Source organism: Alligator sinensis, unplaced genomic scaffold (genome assembly GCF_000455745.1).
Source record: "Alligator sinensis unplaced genomic scaffold, ASM45574v1 scaffold544_1, whole genome shotgun sequence".
Classification (NCBI taxonomy): domain Eukaryota; kingdom Metazoa; phylum Chordata; order Crocodylia; family Alligatoridae; genus Alligator; species Alligator sinensis.
This window is the reverse complement of record NW_005841937.1, coordinates 805075-825834: the sequence shown is the minus strand read 5'-3', so window position 1 is coordinate 825834 and position 20760 is coordinate 805075. Positions and strand designations below refer to the sequence as shown.

At 43.2% G+C, this 20760-nt stretch overlaps 1 protein-coding gene across 1 annotated transcript; it reads left to right on the top strand.

Annotated features, from left to right (window-relative positions):
* Window positions 1–9944: 9944 nt before the first annotated feature.
* Window positions 9945–13918, top strand: FABP2 (fatty acid binding protein 2). The gene is made up of 4 exons (XM_006019728.2): window positions 9945–10067; window positions 11411–11583; window positions 12875–12982; window positions 13634–13918. The coding sequence occupies exons 1-4, from the start codon at window positions 10001–10003 to the stop codon at window positions 13682–13684; spliced, it is 399 nt and encodes a 132-aa protein (XP_006019790.1). The 5' UTR covers window positions 9945–10000; the 3' UTR covers window positions 13685–13918.
* Window positions 13919–20760: the final 6842 nt, after the last annotated feature.

Sequence of the window (20760 nt, the reverse complement as noted above, 5' to 3'; positions counted from 1 at the left end):
GAAACCAGCTTCTATATGCAACTGTTAAACAGGCAAGTGCCTCTTAGAACACAAACCTTAGAAACCTTCATTTGGATTTGTGATGTAAACTGGTGAACCAACAAGAAATAACATTGAAGCTTCCAAACAAAATCATAACCTCATAGTAGGTGGGGTATTTTGGTAAAAGGTATAGTCAACAAGAAATTATATACCATATCCCACAGAAATGAGTAGGGTTGTATAAATGCCTGTATAAAGGGAAGGGTAGAATCTTCTGAGCTTCCCTTGAAATTTATCCTGAAAAAATATCCAGAAAAATTTTGTAGCCTACTAGCTGGAACTTGTTGCTTCGCTAGCACACCACAGCCATTCAACCAGTTAACCTAATTGGCCCTAATAGGCACTGGTTCAAATATCCTTTGCTGGAAAAGTGTAATTGCAGATACAATGATCTAAACTGTTTCTGTAGGCTGGGTTCCTTTATTTTTACTTATTTTAGAACTAATTAATGCTGAAGGCAATATGCCATGTAACCATTGGTGGGAGAGCAGATCTAAGCTATTGCAAATACATTTATGACACCCTGATCTTTGGAATGCCATTTAATTTGCTTAATATAGCTTGATGTGCTATATTCTTGATTATCAGTATGGCATGATTAGATACTTGTGCTAGTTAATCATTTCTTTTTGCCTACTAAAGGTCAATAATTGACTCATACAGATCAAACTTTGAAACTATGGTCTGATTCCATCATTTTAAAATAGAATCAGGTTGAAAAATACACCATTTGGAGATGTGTCCAAAAATTCTCACGTTTAGGAGTCTATGCTACGGAATGCCATCAGATCAGATGAAAAGGAACACCTTTTTAAAGGCATCCTTTAAAGCTGCAGCCATAGTTATTTCCCCATAAAAACGCTTGTGTCAAAAATTGCAGGGGCAAGATCTTAGATGGAAAGAAAGGCTCATGCTAACTTCAGAGAGGAAAAGCAAACCTCAAATGCAGTCAGAATCTTAGGGTGTCGTTATATGTGCTCCGGGAAAGGGGGGGGCAACTCTAATTAAAGTGCCCATAGTGTCATGTGTATTCAGCGTCCCATTCTTCAAAATGGCAGTGGGGGCACTCTGCCATTTTGAAGCACAGAGGTAGTGAATACACATGATGTAGAGGCTGCTGGAGCATGCTAGTTAGCACGCTCCAGCAGATCTGATTAATCAAATCCATTTGATTCATCAAATGTGCTCTGATACATGCTAATTAGTGCGTGTTGGACCAGATATCTGGAGCATGTATAGGTGCCCTTAGGGAGAGTGTCAAAATCTCTCTGAGCAAATGGTGGAACGCCTATTTTTACCAAGGCACCAGACCTTGTTCTGGACCCAGATGCCAGCTGTGCGCCTTCATCAACACAGACCACATCATCACTAGACCAAATAACACGGATTATAACATCCAATATTCATTTAACTGCCCCTCTACCGATGTTATATTTGCTGTCGTTTGCTTACAGTGCTCCTCTCCTGTCTACATTTCGTAGATTTCATAGACATTAAGGCTGGAAAAGACCTCGTGAGATCATCGGGTTCAGCCCCCTGCCCACAGGGCAGGAAGTCTGCTGGGGTCAGATGACCCCAGCAAGATAATCATCCAAACACTTTTTGAACATGTCCAGAGTAGATGCTTGCACCACTTCTGGAGGGAGTCTATTCCATACTCTAGAGACTTGGACAGTAAAGAAGTTTTTCTTTATGTCCAGTCTAGAACGGTCTTCCAGCAGTTTGTGACTGTTAGACCTTGTCTTCCCTTGGGATGCCCGGGTGAACAGATGTTATCCCAGACCCTAATGCATACCCCTGATATACTTATAGGCTGCCACCAAGTCCCCCCTGAGCCTACGCTTTTCCAGACTGAAGAGTCCCATGCCTCTTAGCCTCTCCTCATAAGGCCTGCATGCTTGACCTCTGATCATGCACATGGCTCTCCTTTGCATTCTCTCAAGCTTCTCCACATCCTTTCTAAAGCATGGAGCCTACAACTGGATACAGTACTCCAGCTGCAGCCTCACTGAGGCTGAATAAAGTGGGAGGATGACATCTGGGGTCTTGCTTGAGATGCATCGGTAGATACAAGCCAGGGTTTTATTTGCTTTGCTGGCTGCAGCATCGCATCGGTGGCTTATATTCATCTTGTGGTCAATTGTGAGCCCCAAGTCTCTTTCGGTCATAGTGCTAGTGAGTGCAGCACTGCCGAGCCTATAGGTCTAATGTGGGTTCTTTCTCCTGAGGTGCAGCACCTTGCATTTCTCTATGTTAAAAGTCATCAGGTTTCGATCTGCCCACTTTGCGAGCCTGTCCAAGTCAACCTGAATCCCCAGCCTATCCTCTAGTGTGACTGCACTTCCCCATAATTTGGTGTCATCTGTAAATTTAGCCAGTCTGCTTCTGACACCCGAATCCAGGTCATTTATGAGCATGTTAAAGAGTACTGGTCCAAGTACTGAACTCTGAGAGATGCTACTGGTCACCATGTGTCATGTTGACTTGGTTCCATCAACTACCACTCTCTGGGTCAGACCACAGAGCCAGTTGCCCAGCCATTGGACCATAAGGTTGTTGAGGCTGCAATTCCCCAGTTTTGGAATGAGGACATCATGGGAGACCAAATCAAAGGCTTTTTTGAAATCCAAGTAAATGACATCAGCCTCTCCTCCCCTGTCCAGGTGACATATCATCTGGTCATAAAAGGAGATGAGGTTGGTCAGGCATGACATATCGAAAATTAAACTGTATTGGTTGTCTCTCAGGATGACACCTTTCGTTAGCCTATTGTTGATGGATTCTTTAATTATTTTTCCATAATCTTTCCAGGGATTGAGATAAAACTGATTGGCCTATCATTCCCTGGATCTTCCTTCCTTCCATCCTTTCTTGAAGATAGGCATCACATTGGCCTCTTCCAATCTCCAGGAACCTCTCCTGAGCACCACGATTTCTGAGATACCCTCACCATTGGTTGCACTATGATGTCAGCCAACTCTTTTAGCACTCTTGGATGCATTTCATCAGGGCCCACTGACTTCTAGATATCCAGCCTCTCAAGGTATTCCCTCACAAGGTCTTTACCAAATGTAGGCATGTGGTCACCTGTACCCTCGTAGCCCTGTGTCTTGTCAGGCAGGGTGATCCCCTTAGACTGGTGAAAAACAGACGCAAAGTAATCGAGGAGATTAGCTTTTACTTGGGCGTCGGATTTCAGCTCAGGGGTCCAACGTTGCCCTTATTTCTCTTTTGACTTCCGACATATCTGAAGAAGGACTTTTTCTTGTCCTTGATTTCCGTAGCCAATTTGAGCTCGGTTTTGGCCTTGGCTTTTCTGGTCCGTTCCCTACAGGTGCAGGCCAGTGATGTATAATCCTCCATAGAGGTATTTCCCATCCTCCAACCCTTATAGGCTTCTCTTTTAAGATTCAGGAGGTCCATGAGTTCCCTATTGAGCCAAGGGGGCCATCTGGGTAGAGGCCTCAGTGGTACCAGAGGGGGAAGCTCCACCTACAGGGGGGAGCAGCAGAGATCTTCGGGGTGTGCGTCACCACCATCACATAGGTAGTAGTCTGGGCTACTGCTGTGCAGACTCTTCTCTTCTGGCTTACCACCTAGAGCCTCTTGGCCCTCCTGCTCGCCCTCCCATGCTAACTCATGTGCTGGGGCCTAGAGAATGCCTGTTTGCATGCTCTGTTTATGCGGCTCCCTAGGGCTCTGGGTGAAGTAGGAGCTGGGGGGTGGGGAGAGGGCATGACCCTCCTTGGCTCCTCTCAGCTAGCTCCCGCTCCTAACTAGTGCCCTCCCACTACAGGCTCCACTTACCTCCCAGCTCCATGCTGGGGGTGAGATCAGGGTCTGCCGGAGGGGTCCACCAGGGTCTTTTGCTCTTGGGGGCATAACAGGCTTGCACCCATGCGACCCTGCCAGAGAGCTGTCCCAAACTGAATTGAACAAATGAGGTAATCCCTATGTATAAAAATGAATGAACATTGATCTAAGTGCTCTAAGTGGCAGATCTTTGAGGCAGATTTAAACAGGATCCTTGGGCACATCTACATGAGATGTTAACTGCTCAGTAGCATGCAGGGCAAAAACCATGCTAATATACTACCTGACAGTACTATTAGGGGCGCGTGAAGATGAAACGACATTTCTTGTTTACACCAACGCAATTGTGTTTGTGTTTGCATGACCCAGGATGTCCTCCTGCTCTAAAAATCCACTTCGAGCCTTTAACTAAGACTACTCGGAGATGAGTTATTATGCGACGCTCCCCAGTTACACTGCCCCAGCTATGGATTTGTTCATTCAAACAGACAGGCTCTGAAGACTTCTAATGAATCCCCTTTGCCATGAGGTGGCGCTGTGTTCCAGCCTTTAGCCAGCAGGTGCCACTGTGATTTTTTTTTTTTTTACCCTTGTTCACTCCTCACCCCTCGCTCACAGCACACAGTGGAGTGGCCACAGGTTCAGATCAGGTCTGCAAATTACTATTTTTATTGTAACAAAAAGAAATGGGGGAGGAAGCTAATATTCTCTTAATTTACTACCCCCTCTTAATTCTTCTGCCCCCCGCCCGCCACCTACAGTGTATGTCCTCCTGCCCCCACACATACCCTCCATCTGTGCCCCCCCACACCTCCCGCCATGTGCTGGCACTGCAGTGGGCATAGCTCCTGATGACAGCTGCAGCAGCAACACTGTAATGGTAAGTTTTCTGCAAGTAGTTTGAAACTTTGGAGTGAGTGTTTACATGATTTCCTTCAACACTGCAAACCTTCTGAACTTAACCACATTCCATTTCAGAACCACGACCAAAAGTCCAGGGGCAGGACACTGCCTACCAGACCCAACGCCCAGCATATGCAGTGTCCCAGGTGATATTTAGGTAATAGGTAATATGACCCACCAACCTTCAACCTTGTGTGTTGGGGGGGGGCAAAAGTCCAGTTTTTCAACTGTGCTTCAAACACTCCTCCTCTTCCTCTTCTTCCTTTTTCCCCCTCCCTGCAGAAAACTTTCATGGGAGGAACTCGCCAGGGGCAGCAACCAGTAAAAATAAAAATAAAGAGAGTGGAAGACTATATTGTGCAGATTTGCACTTGTTATTTTTGTATTTTATATATTTTTTTATACTTTGTATATATTTTATATTGTGAAGGTACTGGAGAGGAAGAGCCCCCTTTTTTATAATATTTTATCCTTATTTATTTAAAATCTACACTATTGCACAGTTAGCATCACTAAAAAGCCATGCACCAGTGCTACTGCAGAGTAGCACCAGTTACTATGCATTGATTTAGTACTTGGTTATACAAGTACTAAACTTAATGTGCAGTAACTATGACACATTAATGAACCCCTTTGGGGTTTAGATCTCATGAGGAGAAAGTTCAGCAGAGACTCAAAGCAACAACCTATAGGGGACAGTACAGAATGCAACTGATATTTGACCACAGGCAGGTGGGTTTGGTTTGGATCTTCAGCTTCACCTGTGAGAAAAGTCAAAGATTCCTGGGTGGCACAAAAACAAAAGCCTAACTGGAGTGAGTGCCTGGGAGGAAGAGTGCACCCACAAGTGCAATGTGTTGAGAAGAAGAGTCTATCTGGGGCGCACAGGAGTTTTGGTGAATCCTGAACCCATTTTAATTATCTCTACCATTCCCCTGATTTAGAAAGTTTAAGGCGCTCCTTTTTAAAATGTTCAGGAGGCTACATGGGAATAAGGTAGATCTGGAAACCCATGGTTTTCCTACAAACCATGCAAAAAAAAATGGTGAGAGATCTTTATCAGGTATCTCACCGTATCCTGAAATAACCCTTTTTTATCCAGTAGATATCTGGGAGAGAGAACTTTTGAACTTTTTTAATTTTTGACACAAACTTGACAGAGTAGCTTTGAGAAATTCTGCTGAACACCCAATGATCTGAAGTTGAATAGGCACTAGCCAAAATAAAATCACCAGTTAGCTGCACCTCATCCTGAAGCATTGCCTGACATTAATATTTAGCTCCTGCAAAATATCATTAATTCTCCCAGTAGGAAATCAAAAGTGAGAAACTAACATATACCTCTGACATAAAATAAAATTAAATAATGCTTTTTGGGGGGGAAGGGGTGGGTTAGGTCTAAGAAGTCATCTTTATCCACCGCAAAAGGCAAAACAAATATTTCTTAATTTTAGCTTCTTAGGATACCAGTTCATTTCTGTGGGAGCCTGGGACACTGTAAAACCAGGCAACAGCTTTCTCAAAGAGGGGAGAGAGAGAGCAATGCATACCCAGAAAGTAGGCATCTAGCGCAAAATTCTCAAACAAACTGCTGATGGTCTTTCTCCTGCCTGGCCTTCATATGCACCCTAAAACATGTGAACCAAATGTTCCATTGGTCCCATGGAAGACTATATTCAATTCTGCTCATATTTAGAAAAAGAATAAACTTCTACTTTTCTGCATATAAAAGTACTTTAAATGTTAAGCATTGCAATACAGATGAAGTTGAGATTGAAGAAAATAATTGCACATTTTTCTCTTTATTGAATTTAACAAAATTCAGTAATAGTTGAATCATTATGGCAAAGAAAATGAAGTTAATAATTTGTTAGCCAACAATAAAATGAGTATGAACTATAACCGGACACAAGGAATCTGTAACAATAAAACACTATATATAATATATGGAGATTGATAATTCCAAAGGTCAAAGAAAAATCGTAATATAATAAAAAAGATAATGAGAACATCTTATTGCAAAGAGGAGTAAGTTATCATTCAAGGATCAGTTAGGTTTTGTAATAACAGCCTCTGACCTCAAGCCAGGCAGTACAGCGGAACTGATCTGGGGAGGAGCAATCTGCCCCTGTTACATCCTTCATGATCAGCGGTTTTCAAACTTTTTGAGCTGAGCCCCACCTTTCAGTTACAATTTTATTTGTACCCCCTACCCCCATCACCCCAGAGGAACACCACAGCCAGGCACAGGGCACCCCTCATTCTAGGAGCTACTTGGCTCGGTGGGCTCCACCTGCCACAGCTCCAGCACATCCTGCCTTGGCCCTGCTGCAGGTCTAGGTTGCATGCCTGCCACCCCAGGCTCCTCGAGGCACAGCAGCCCGCTGGCAGAACCTGCCCGGGTCTCCCGGTCCCTCATCCCCCTGGCAAGGCTGTAGTTACCGGTTCCTTCCAAATTTCTTGCCTATACCCCCTTAACATTCCTTCATGCCCCCCCCCCCCCCCCCCCCGGGGGGGTGAGCCCAACAGCTTGAATACCTCAGTTCTAAATTTATTTCCCTAGAATAAGGAAGGAAGGCAGGAAAGGAATTGTCACTCCGCTAATTCCAAATCCTTTCCTTAGGTAGTGCAGTCCTTTAGGGTGAGATATACTGTCTCAATCTTGTCCTAAATGCCCAAAGGATGGATTCTCAGTGCAGGAAATGAGTTTTAAAGTCTAATATTTTAACTACTAAAAGCATCTTTTCTTTTCCTATCAAAAGGAAACGGATTTTTTTTCAAAGTTTGCATTGGGGCATTTTACACTAGTGCTATGTAAATTGCATGTGAAAATTACTATAGAGATCTAAATGATGTCTTATATTTAGGACAGTGTATGCCTGCCCCATAACTTTGCATTTGTCTATTCCCTAAGACCATCAAAACTGTTTTCTTTTTACTTTGTTGGAGGAAATAAGGCGGGGGGAATGTTATTTGTGTTAATTTTATTTTCTTCTCTGGTAGCTTAGCTGAATTAAGACACTGGTTACGAAGTAAAACTGACTGGGGTTTTCCTTTGGTATGGCTGTCCTAATAGCTTTCTTGATTCATTTGACATTAAACTTTTAATAAAAGTTCTGTCCAAGCTGCAATCTGCAGTGCTAGCAAAATGTCAGCTCCTGCAATGACAGCTGGCATTGTTACGATTCTGTGTGTAGGGGGAAGTCCATTACCTTGTGTAAAGCCGGAGTTCAGTCTGGTATCATGGAGTTAGACCTTCCTGGAGTTAACACTTAGCCAGCACCCCACACTTGAACAGTGGTGTATGACTCAAACGTTTGGTGAAGACAATTGCTGGCATCCTATATAATCTCAGTTTAGTCTTTACAAAACCCTCTCATGTACCACATTCAACTTGTGTGCTATAAATGCATGTCTGGGTCTCTCTGTGTACAGAGCACTCGCTATCCCCTCTGGGTTTCTGTGCCGCCTCCTGATACCCATCAGTTCTCTCTAAAACTGACCCCATAAAGGCGCACACAGACCTCATAGTTATCATGAGTATAATGCTTACACATTTGACGTGTCTTTCATGCATTTCCAGGCTTTGAGCATGTGTACGACTGAAAATGCCTCTCCTACAAAATACCCTATTAATTCTTGAGCTGCAAACCAGGAGACCATGAATTTGACAAAATCTATTGATTATTTCTTTGCTGCCATAGTAGTAATTATTCATAGTGAAGTAAGTCTATTGCAGCCTCCACACAGGGAGATGTTTCAACATTCAGCTGTGAAACCAGGTGACATGAGTTCAACAGTGGATGTTCCAGATGCGATCTACTTTATCTAGTATGTGCTTTCTCTAGCCTTTTGCTCTTTGGAGCGTGGAGAATACTGTAATGGGGAGAAGCACAGTAAGGCTGACTGGTGGGTCAGTCCCATAGAATCACAATGTTTGTAACCATGATAGTCCAGGGAATATGCAAGAAGCAAGGTTTATTTGGTAACATCTTTAATTGGCACTGCTGTGTAGTTGGGAGAGATGGCATGAAACTCATCTGACATGTCTTGCAACTATATACCTGGTCCAATAAATGTAGCCAACTGCATCAGAACACCAAGGTATTGGCTCGCTTGAATTCTAGGAGGGAGCGTTAGTATAGTAGTAGGGGGCTGCTTTTCAAATTTGTCTTTACAGGCTTTTCAAAAACAGCCTCTTTTTCCTAACACTACGTTGTGCCTTTCAGGGCATCATCACCTTTGCAATCAACCATGAATTAAAGTACAGGCCTGGTTCCTTTGTGACTCCATCAGTCAAATGCTTCTTGCCTCACCCATGAACAGGTGGCCCACTTAAATAGTCAGCATAGTAGTAGAGCAAGCAGGATTTGACAGCACATACAAAACTCTCGGTGAAATCCAACAGAGTTGGCTGTATGCAGCAGCTATTGAATTGTGTCAATGTCTACAGATGTACAAACACAGCAATTCTGATAGGTCACCAACCAGTGCCATTTAGGATGGCATTGAAAATCTCTTCCCTTCTCAACCTGGTTCAGTATAAACATGAGATATGGACAACAAATACTGCTCAGAATGAAACTTGATGGAAAAATACAGGCCGCAATTCAATAATTGTCATGAGCACAGCACAGGTGGCTACAAATGAATAGGTAGTTTCCAAAATAAATATTTTGCAAGAACTCAATAAATAGCTCTTTCTACTTACTTCTTCCCTTTGCTAGTTATACATATATTGAATAGTTTCCCATCACAACCCATATTAGCATTTGAGTTTAGGTTTGTGTATGGTTGCCTGAATAAACGTTTGGTTTATTTTCTTCAGTACATAAAGGCACACCCAGAAGCATAAGGTTAATATCAGTAATACATTTTCTTAATACATTTGCCCCTAAATCCTTGTCTTTACTGGATTGCTGATTTAAACCACCACTGTGGTGTCATTTATAAGTGAATCTAGTAACTATTATATGCAAAAGAAAGAACAGTACAGATATTTTCATCTTTTGGGAAGAGGGATTTGGTGAGGTGGAATAGGGAGAGATCTTTATAGGTCACCTGAATAAGCTACAATGACTTGACCTTGAGGAGGTCATGTGACCATCTGAGCTTTAGCCAGCCACATCATCCTGTAAACTGTTTGCAAGATAAGACAGAATATATACTCCTGTTGCAAATCTGAACTACATCTCAGGTTGAGCAGAAGCACCACAAGAAATCTCCCTTTTTGATCAGAAAAATGGCATTTGATGGCACCTGGAAGGTAGACAGAAGTGAAAACTATGAAAAGTTCATGGAGGAGATGGGTAAGCTTTACTGTTCTATTATGTCACAGAAGGATAATTCTAACTACAACTATTTAAGAGCGATTGTTGAATGCTGGTGATGCCCTCCTTGTCCTCCTTTCAATTGCCTTTTAGTGTTCCTGCTCATTTGCTGACTGTCTAATACTGCCTTTTAACTTCTCTGCCTAGCAAATTCACCTCCAAATTTTTCAGCTTTTTCCCTCTACAGCTAATTTCCAGTGTAAGTTTTGGATCTCAGGTACACTGGAGTAAATACGGAGTAACTCTGTCAATGCAAGCAGAATTATTCCATTTACTTTGGCATAAATTGGGAATTCTCTTACTTTACTAAATGTACCTGAAAAATCTATAGAACTAAAAAAAAACCCCAATACCTTTTATATAGGACTGTACAGCAAGGATATGATTTTCTGTCTATAGTTTCATTAAATATTACAAAGGCAGACATGTTATCTTAAAAGCTACAGGTTTTTAAGTAATTTCCAAAAGTCCTATTTAATTTCTGTAAATCTCACTTGATTTCAGCGCTATTAAATTCTATATGTTTCCCTAAGGATTAGATGGTAAACATTCCAGATTACTGCAGAGGAACTCATTGAAAGACACAGTTCCACAATAACGTGCCAACTGGTAAAGAGATGTAACAGATGCACCTAAAACTGGGCTTTCAGATTTGGAAGCTGCTTTTGAAAATGCCTCCTGTTACAAGTGGTGGTTGGTTTCAGTCTCTGGGAGGTTGGAGTGGGAATCATCTTCTGCAGTTTACAAAAAAGGAGAGACTAGTTTCCAAATGACTATTTAAATTGAAATGTATTTCCAGTTACTTTATTTAAATGTTGTGATTTGCAATGAAATTAAGAGTTTAAGTCATTTGTGATGAAATTAAGAGCTTAGGAAAAAGAAAATAACAACTGGTCTCATGGCTGTAGAAACAGAAACAGTGCCCAAGTCACTTCGGGTGTGAACCCAACTGAAGTTACTGGGAGTAACATTTGTTTATGTCTGGAATGAGGTTGACCTTTATAACTCATGGGAAATATTCACATGAAGAAATAGAGAGCAGAAAATCTAGAAATTAGAAACCTGGAGATGAGTGAGATAGTAAAATAGAGAATAAGTTCCACGGGCCTGAATAATTCAACAAAGGGACTGATTTTTTTCACTGCCTTATCCTGGTAGAGATCTTTAATCTTTTGCAAAATCAATGCAAGTTAAGAGATAAAACATAGTTATTCTGATCTGAGGGAGTCCTGCACTAACTTTACTAACAATAAATTCGTCCCCCATTGGACCTGATGGTATAGATATGTATTTAATTTGTTTCTTTCTGATTGTTTTTCTAGGTGTTAATGTAATGAAGAGAAAGTTAGGAGCTCATGACAACCTGAAAATCATTATTCAGCAAGAGGGAAATAAATTCACTATCAAAGAATCAAGTACTTTCCGTTCCATAGAAATAGTATTCACGTTGGGAGTTGAATTTGAGTACAGCCTGGCTGATGGGACTGAACTCATTGTAAGAGGCTCACTTTCATATGCTGGACCTGTACTTTTACTAGTTATCTCTGGAATTAATGGTTTATTTAGCTTTCTGATTTTATGTAAAACTTGACTCTATGTAAAGTGTATTCATGTAGCAGAGAGCAGAATTTGGCCTCCAACTTAATGTTTATATTTGCACTATAAAAATAATCTAATCCTCCAAAATGAGCAGTGCTGTCTAACTTAGGTCATGTTGAGCCTGCAGTCAAGATGTAACTGCAGCTTGTACTGATAACAGGATAACCTCAACCGCACCAAGTTTAGCATAAGCTACAAAGCCTGCCTGAAAAGCTTGGTATGCACCTAATGAGCCTGCACTGAACTCTGTGCTACCAGAGTTACTGCCAGCAGTACCTGAGTTGGCTTGTTTGAAGCTAGATCGTGCATATCTACATAAGCTATTGTCAGAGCAGTGACTTCACTGTGGACATAGCCATAGTGTGAGCCAATAAAAGTATATTACAGCTGTTTTTAGCAACTACACAGCTTCGGGAAAGTGTCAAAGTCCTGACATTGAACACTGGAAATGCTTTGTGACTGGGGTACTTCCCTCCATGTAATGGGAAATGAAAGGTGGGTGGTTATTTGAGAGGCTGCACTCATCTCTGTCAATGAAAGAGGCAGACTTATTTGTATTTTACTGGACCTGATGATCCTTCAGGGTCCCTTCCAGCCCTATGATTCTATTCATCAAATTAAATATATATACTAAACCTACAAATCATACCAAATGTTCTGTACCAGAACATGGTCCAAAATTCCCACTGAGTCCATGAAAAGAGACTTGCTCAAATTTGAAAAAAATGGTTTCAAATTGGTGTACTCCCAAAATATTTAGAGAGTTAGTTTGTGTGCAGCACCATGTGAACACAGCTATTATAACTGCAATGGGTAGTGGTGTAAACAACTTCTGGTTTTGGAAGTCTGGGTAGTATTTGGGACTGTCCTGGATTTTGTTCCCTAAAAGCTGGTCACTTTACCAGTACCCTGATCTCAGAAGAAAGAAAACTTCTATCAATTTAATATATATGTATATAAATAAGTATTCAAACAAGAAGAAATCTGGAAATTTCTTGGAGTTGGAAAGTCAGTAAAATAGTTTCAGTGTATCTCCATTTTACAGGACTATTGACAGTATGCAAAAATATTCAATTGCTTTAACTCCTTTTAATGCTTTTTAACAACATTTTAACAGCCCTGCCATATGTATATGAGTCAATAGTAATACAATTTTCTTGGATTTTTGGGGGTTTTTTACATTGTAGGGTTCCTGGAACATGGAAGGAAATAAGCTTGTGGGAAAATTCAACAGGAAAGATAATAAGAAAGAGCTGAAGGCATTCAGAGAAATAATAGGCGATGAACTAGTTCAGGTAAGTTAAAAAGCAACTGGAGGTTTTTTTGGTTAATGTAAAATATCAAACTATAATGAATTCAGACCTGTGTTAAAACTAGCTGAAAAATGAGAAATGTATGTAAGATCTTTTTTGTTCTAAAAATGTCCCAGGTTTGTTCAACATCTGCCATTTTTAAATTAAAGATCCACTGGAATTTCAAAATTTAGAGATTAAACATGGCCATTTTTAAAAATATTATCCTACCCATGTGGATTAAATTCAGTGCACGTGTTCTAAGTCAGTGGTGCTCAACCCTCCAGCCTCCGAGGCCAGATAAGTAGTGCAGGCTCAGCTGCATCCTTTGGGTGAGGTTGGTCTGCTGGCCTGATTCATTGTAGAGAAGCATGTGGGGTCAGTCTGAGAGTGTGACACTGTGCGCCAGCCTGAATACAGGTTGGAAGATTTTCAAAAAAAAGGGGAAAAAACCCACAGTTCCAACCTTCAGTCTTTCTATTTGCTTTTGATGGAACGACTCACATGAGTGAGCTGGGGTTACTGTTAAAGTAGCAACAGGAGTGCACCCTGATATTGTAATGCCGTGATAGATAATAATGTGGGATCTGTGAAATAAATCTTAGAGGAAGAAGCCACTGATAACAACTCTTTTTTTTTCATTAAACTTTACAGATTTATATATATGAAGGAGTTGAAGCCAAGAGAATCTTTAAAAGGGGTTAAGAATCAAGCCTAAGATGGTAGTCCAGGACAAACCAGAAATCTGGTGGAAGAATTATATTATACATGACAACTGTATGCATACAGACCCCCCAAGCAAACACCAAATTATTGGTCACTCATCCCTGATGTAAAAACAGCCATTTCCAGTCTTGTCAATATTAAATAAACAGAAAATAGGTGTATTTGCACTACAGATTAATACCTGTTTAGATATGTAGCATGTTTAAATGCTGCAAGAACTATTTTCATTTTGTAAATAAAAATATTGTTTCTGCACTGACAGTGAAGTTGTGATTTGTTTTCATTGCTGCAAGGTGTATGTTGTTGCATGCTGTGTGTTGCTCTGTGTACGGCATATTAGGAGATTGTATAATTAAAAAAAAACTAAAAAAAACACCCAAGCTCTTAAATTCCTGAGGCTTTTACACATACATACTTCCCAGAAGTGTATGTAGCCACAAAGATTGTGAGTTTGATAACATAGTTAATGTTTAAGAGAGTCAAAGACATTAGTAGGATTTCAAGCTTTTGTTGCAACTTTACAGATGGTGTTTTTTCAAATAAGCCATGAAGTAAAAAAAACCTCCCTCCGGTATATCAAAGACACTCGTTACATTTTAAATAGCAGAACTATTATTAATGCCCCATATACATCTATAGCTTATACTTTACTGAAGAAGGCAGAGTAGAAATGCACCTAACAGACTAAATGACTAGATTAACTTACTTCATTGTGAAGCTCACAAAAGCTTATGCGTCTTTGATTCAATTAGTCTATAAGGTGCATCTGTACCCTGCCTTCTGCCTGACTTCAGAGTAATGTGGTTAACTACCTCTCTCTGCTTATATTCTGCTGTAACAGATGGAATTAGTAGCAGAACTAATCACATTAGATCTACTTCAAACTATTTACTATAATCTATACTTTGGTTGAATTCAGATGAAATTTCATCTTCTGTGTTCTTTTTCTGTATTCATATCCTTGTTTTCATGGTGATTTTCACTGAAACCATGCTAACTATGAGATGAAAGAACAGGCAAAGTTCTTTTGAGCACGATACAAACTTTTTTCACCAATGTACATCTGCTGTAGGGATATACATATAAGGATGGGCAGAGCTTCTTCTGGTCTTGGAGCTTCTTCTGGCCTGATTGCCAGGGATAGATAGCAGTTTGCCTTGATGTTTCTATTCAGATCTCTTAGTGTCAGCCTTAGTGTTTGTCTGGGTGGCAGGCTAAATGGACAGAGAAGGAATATGGTTGAACTATGTGGTGGTAATTTGTGATGTCTGGTGATTCTAAAACACGAAGGAACCATTGTAATCATCCAATCTGACCTCTGGCATAATGCAGGTATTGCCTAATAGACCCTGCAGTGGAGAATTACTTTTCCCTGGCCACAGAAGTGAACACTTTTGAGCTGTAGGACTGATGATTGAGCTAAAACATTTATTTCAGAAAAACAAGCAGGATTGATGCAAATCATGATGCTGCTGCTGCAATCCTTGGGGCAAAGCAGTTCCAATGATTAGTTCCCTTTACTGTCAAACAACTGCAATTCATTTGCAATTTCAGTGTTCTAACCACAGCTTTTACCCACCGCATCTTGTACCTTTTCTTTCTTCTTATGAGCTAGAAGAATATAAGAACATGCTATATCAAACATCCCCTTGTACCAGAAACCTCCTTCCTGTGTAGGTGTTTATATAACATTATCAAGATCCCTTTTACTCTCCTCTCTTTAAAAAACTGCATATTGGGCATAGTTTCTCACTTCAGGGAAGGTTTTTCCAGGTATCACGTGATCCTTTTAGCTCCTTTCTGAGCCCATTCTAATTCCATGAAACTTTACATGCCTAAATGGCAGCTACCCAGTGACCTAACTGCCATTTTTGGTACATACCCAGTTTGCAATTCAACTGCACATGTGCAGTGTACGTGGAAGCACCCCCGCACTACTAAGCTGGTTGGAGGAGGCTGCCCTCTGGCTAGGCAGGTACACAGCTACATCAGAGTGAGTTAGTCATGAATTTATAGCTGGCAAATGTCTTGTTTACCTCAGCTTCTTTTCCACTGTGGAGAACACAGAACAGCAGCAGAATCTCACAATGCCCGATGAAGGGTATTTGTGCCCCAAAGCTTGCAAAGAACTTTTCCCCAGCTATTTAGTTGGTCTAATAAAAGATATTATATCTGCCCAAAGAACCTTGCCTACCTATAGCTGGCAAAGACAGGTGTCTTTTGGAAGAGCATCTATTGCAGAATAATACTTTTTCCTAAATTCTCCCAGTCTTTCTCCTTTCTGGGCATGCTCAAAGACTTTCTTTGTCAATTTTTTTTGATGGTTTCTGCAGCTCCCTTTATCTGTAGATATTTTTGTCCAAAGTGTCTAACAGCTCCATCTACTGGTTCGAGGCTATCATGCAGAAAGAATTGGAAGCCAGGTAAATCTGTGGGGAAAAGGGGGTGGAGAGCCAGAGCTTGGGGACTGTCTGAGGTGTGAGGCCCCAATCAATGCAAAGCGCCAAGGGCTCCAGGCCCCAACCTCAACTAAGGCCTAAAGTGTCAGGCCCCAACAGTTGCTATGGACCAAGGCGCCAAGCTCAGACCACTGCAGAGGCCTGAGGTGCCAGGCCCAAACTGTTGCTAAGGCATGAGGCACCAGGCTCCGTATACAAGCCTATGGAGCTTGAAGAGAAAGGCTTTGAATGCATGGAGCTGGAAGAGCAGGGCCTATGGAGTTGGAAGAGGAGTGCCATGGCATACTCGTCTAGGAAAGATGGTCTCCTGTTTTTCTCTGGCTTCACATGATCAGGGCAGGATGAGTCGGGGACATTTAGAATATTCCCTGTGCCTGTGACTTGGGGACAGACTCGCTGCACTGAGTAAGTGAGAAGGAAAGGACCTGCGACATGATCTGTAAGGAATCTTCTTTGACAAAGCAGCACTAGGAAATCACAGGGCTTGGACAGCAGACCTATTGAGCTTATGGCCTGTAGGGTCTGTGAGATCAGTCAGTCTGACTTTCCATGTGGATTACACGTCCCCCTATTGCTATTGTCAGGGGCTCTAGCACTCGTGCTTGCCTAACACATATCTTCCAGAAAAGCACTGGTCTTGGTAAGAGGATACTAAGCAAGGAAGAATTCACCACTGCCCTTGTTTGCTGCTTCCAGTGGCCAATCATCTTCAATATTAAAACCTGTACCTTGTTCCTAAATACACTGGGTCAAACTTTGGCTTTCATCCTCAGGCCGCTTCTGCCCTCCTAACCTACAAAGCTGTAGGAGTCAGGGTCACCTAGGGAAAAGCCTCTGCTGTATCAATGCATCACCTGATTGGTCCCTCAAATCATAGTGCATGAATGTGGTGACCCACAGAGGTAGAAGAGCAGGGCTTTGAGCCCATGGATGTGGAAGAGCAGTGGTACGCAGCAGTGGTGCAGAGGAAAAGGGGGACAAGGTAATACAGAACTAGTAGCAAGAGTCTGAATTGATGGAGAGGGAGGAGCACAGGGATGAAGCGATAGAGCTGAATTAAAACAACTTGTGGCATGGGTGCCACAAGTGACACAGGCAGCCTTTGTTCGTGGCATACGGCAAACTGGGGAGGGGAATGGGCAGCTCAGCAGCAGGAAGAGCAGGGAGCAGCAAGAAGAGCGGCAGATTAGGCAAGGGAAGGGGATTGGAGTGGCACTCAGGGAGGGTGCGGGGTATATCTGCCTAAAATGTTGGCCCCCATTGGAGTAAAATAACCCCCCTCTCTGGTTTAAAAATGGACATTGTCTTTAGAGGAGGCTTGAACAGAGAAGCTTCACTTTCTGTTTGCAGAAAGACAACCCTGCAGGGCTCCTGCCATTCTCGCATGGATACATGTGGAATTACCCCTTGCTTGCAGCTATTAAGCTAGTCACTCTCCACCTTGTGGTATATGTCTAGCCTATACAGAGCCATCCCTAGGGGTGTGCTGGGCCCGGGGCATATGAGCCTGTGTGGAACCTGGGGTGGGGGTGGGGAGGTGGCGAGCAGTCAGTGTCGGTAGCATGTGATGGCGGCACATGGAAGTAGGGCCTGCACAGGGCTGTCCGCAGGCCCCCCCCCCCCATCCCCCTGCCCCAGGGACAGCCCTGAGCCTACATTTCTCCAACTTATTTATTTTTCTCTTCATTACAGCCAGCGGCCAAAAGAGTGAAGTATAAAATTATGTTTAGATCAAAGAAACTTCAGCACATTTTATGAGAACCAAGGAGTCTTCTGATGCCCTAGACAAGACCTTGGTGTGATGGTCGCAGGACTTTGAAAAAGGCATAAGGAACCTGAGGCAGTTCCCAAGGCATCCAAGCAGCCCTATTCAGGGGTGACCTGCTTGCCTCTCTTGAAGAAGGCCCTAGGAAAGGTGGGCCAAAACAGCCATGCCCCAACCCAGTGTTTCCTGGTGTAACAGGGCCCCCTGCCTGAGCCACCAACTTTTCCAATGGCAGGTGGTCAGCATGAGCCTGGCGGAGAAGAAAAGGACACAGCCCACCTTGAGGGGACATATGTGCGGCTGTGCTGGAATAGCTGAGGCCCAGGTGGAATACTAGTGTGAACCCCAAGAGACCATCTACTTTTTAGCTTTGAGAGTGTGAAGGATTAGCTTGCTTCTCAGTCAGGGTAAAGAACATTTCTTTAGCATGGCTAGTCTTTTTGTGTAGCCTGAAGCAGAGTTTTCATGTGACCAGAAAGGCAGGCTACTTCAACACAAACAAGATAAGGGCTTCTTGGAGTATGACACTGGGATGAAGTAAGCTGTGTTACTACAGGCCACCCTAAATGCAGTGTGAAGTATGCCAAGATTAAAAACTATGAGGGCAGTTCACACAGCAGATGGGGGGAGGGGGGAGGATGCGGAAGGGGTTTTGCAAGAGGTGACCAAGTATTATGGGGACTTGTTTCGCAGGAAAGCGGTGGGGCAGGAACAACTGGAGGGTCTGGTGGGGGGGTTGGAAGCAAAGGTGGGGGTGGAAGGAAGGGAAGGGGTGATAAAGGAATTGACAGAAAGCGAGAGGCTGGGGGTGCTGAGAATGACACCACTAAAGACACTGGGAGGCGACGAGATCCTGGTGGAATTTTACTCGAAGTTTTGGGACTTAGTTAAGAGGGATCTCTTGGCCCTGTTTAGGGAAAGTATGGATTGGGGTTGGGTAGGGGAGGGTTTCGCATAGGGTGTTGTGGTTCTGATCTATAAGAACAGGGGGCAGGAGCACATCAAAAACTGGAGGCCAGTCACCTTGTTGAATTTGGATTATAAGCTGTTCTCCAAGATCCTAGCAGCAAGGTTGAGGGAGGTGCTACTGCAGGTGCTGGGTGGGGAACAAATGTGTGTGGTAGGGGGCTAGTGGATGACACAAGCGCATTGGGTACTTTGGGATACACTGTCATACATTGCCGACCAGAAGTGGAACACTATAGTTGCGAGCCTTGACTTGCAAAAGGTATATGACAGCATTGGGCACGGGTTTTTGTTTTGGGTTCTGGAAAGGATGGGGATGCCGGGGAAGATTTTGGGGTGGGTGCGGGCACTTTATGGGAGGGCAACAAGCAGGGTTCTGGTGAGGGGTTTCCTGGGGGAGGCTTTTGGAATGGACTCCGGGGTGAGACAAGGGGGTCTGCTGTCACTGGGGCTTTGTTTGTGTCATTGAGCCTCTGGCACAGTGGATCAAGGGGTGAAGGGTGATCAGCGGGGTTAGGGTCCCGAGGGGAGGGGAATTAAAAATCCTCTTATACATGGACGACATGACGTGCATGGTAAGTGATGAGATGTCCCTGGAGAGAGTGATGAAGCACGCAAATGAGTTTGGGGAGGCATCTGGGGCAAGGGTGAATGTGGAGAAGAGCGTTATCTTGGCAGTAGGGAATTGGGGGGATTTAGGGAAATTTGAACTTAAGGTACTGGGTGTATGGATGGATACCCCCTACGTATCACCACTGGTTGGGGCTGTTTGGGAGCGGGTGGAGAGGGGTGTGGGCTTGACAGATCTCGCTTCCTTATGCATGACTGGGAACTTTTGTTACGGGGCAAGGCTTGGAGGGGTTAGGGCTTGAAGGGCTGGGGGATGCCAAAAGAGTATTTAAGTTCATGAGGGGGAGGATGACTGATGTGGGGGAGCTGAGATTGAAGCAAGTGAGTAGGGTGTGGAAAGGGCTAGTGGGGAAGGAATGGAAAGGGGAGCATGAGGAGCTGGCGTGGAGGGCTGGGTGGAACGCTTTGCCAGTGTGACAAGTGCTCTATTGCTGGGGGCTGTCGTGGTCCCCCAAGTGCCGAAGGGAGCTTTGTGATGAACTCAAGTCAGTACCACACATGTTGTGTGACTGTTTTTATGCTCAACAGGTGTGGGGACGGGTAGCCATGTATTTGAACGATATGGAAAGGGAAACGGGGATCATGCTCAAAAATGTCTTAGCCGGGTTAGCAGAGGGAACGGATGGGATATGGGGGTAAGGGTTTTGATCACGTGTATGAAAGTAGCACTATGGAAAGTGTGCTCCCTGTTAGCACTGAAGGGGTTGTGCTTTTCCACAGTGGAGTGTTTGCAGTTAGGGATCCATGAGTTGGAGTTTAACAGAGGCAGGGATGGGAATAAGAGGGCAGAAGGGGATGTGAGGTTGTGGCAAAGGGTGGAATTCAGGCGGTTGTTCCAGCCCCGAGTAGGTATTGGCTAAGTCAAGGTAAGGCACTTTGTGCCAGAATAGGTGAACAAGGGCTTGTGTGTGGGATACAGAGGGGAGGGGTCTATCCTGCCTCACATTTTGTTTCTGGCCTATGTACCCGATGACTGAAAAAAACTATGTATGTAAGAAGCAAGTTTATTTGTTGTTGGGTATTACCTTTGCCTATTGTTGGCCGATACTGCTATTGTATATGTTAAATTGTAAGCAATGTTGGTTATCATGTTTTGTGTTATGTTAAAAAAAAGTGTTTCACTGTCACTGTGACATCATCAGGGCTTTGGAGAGGGCCTCAAGCTATTGGGGAGTGGGACTGTGAAATCACAAAGGTTTCCATGATAAATATTGGCTCCTCCTCACCTTCCCTTA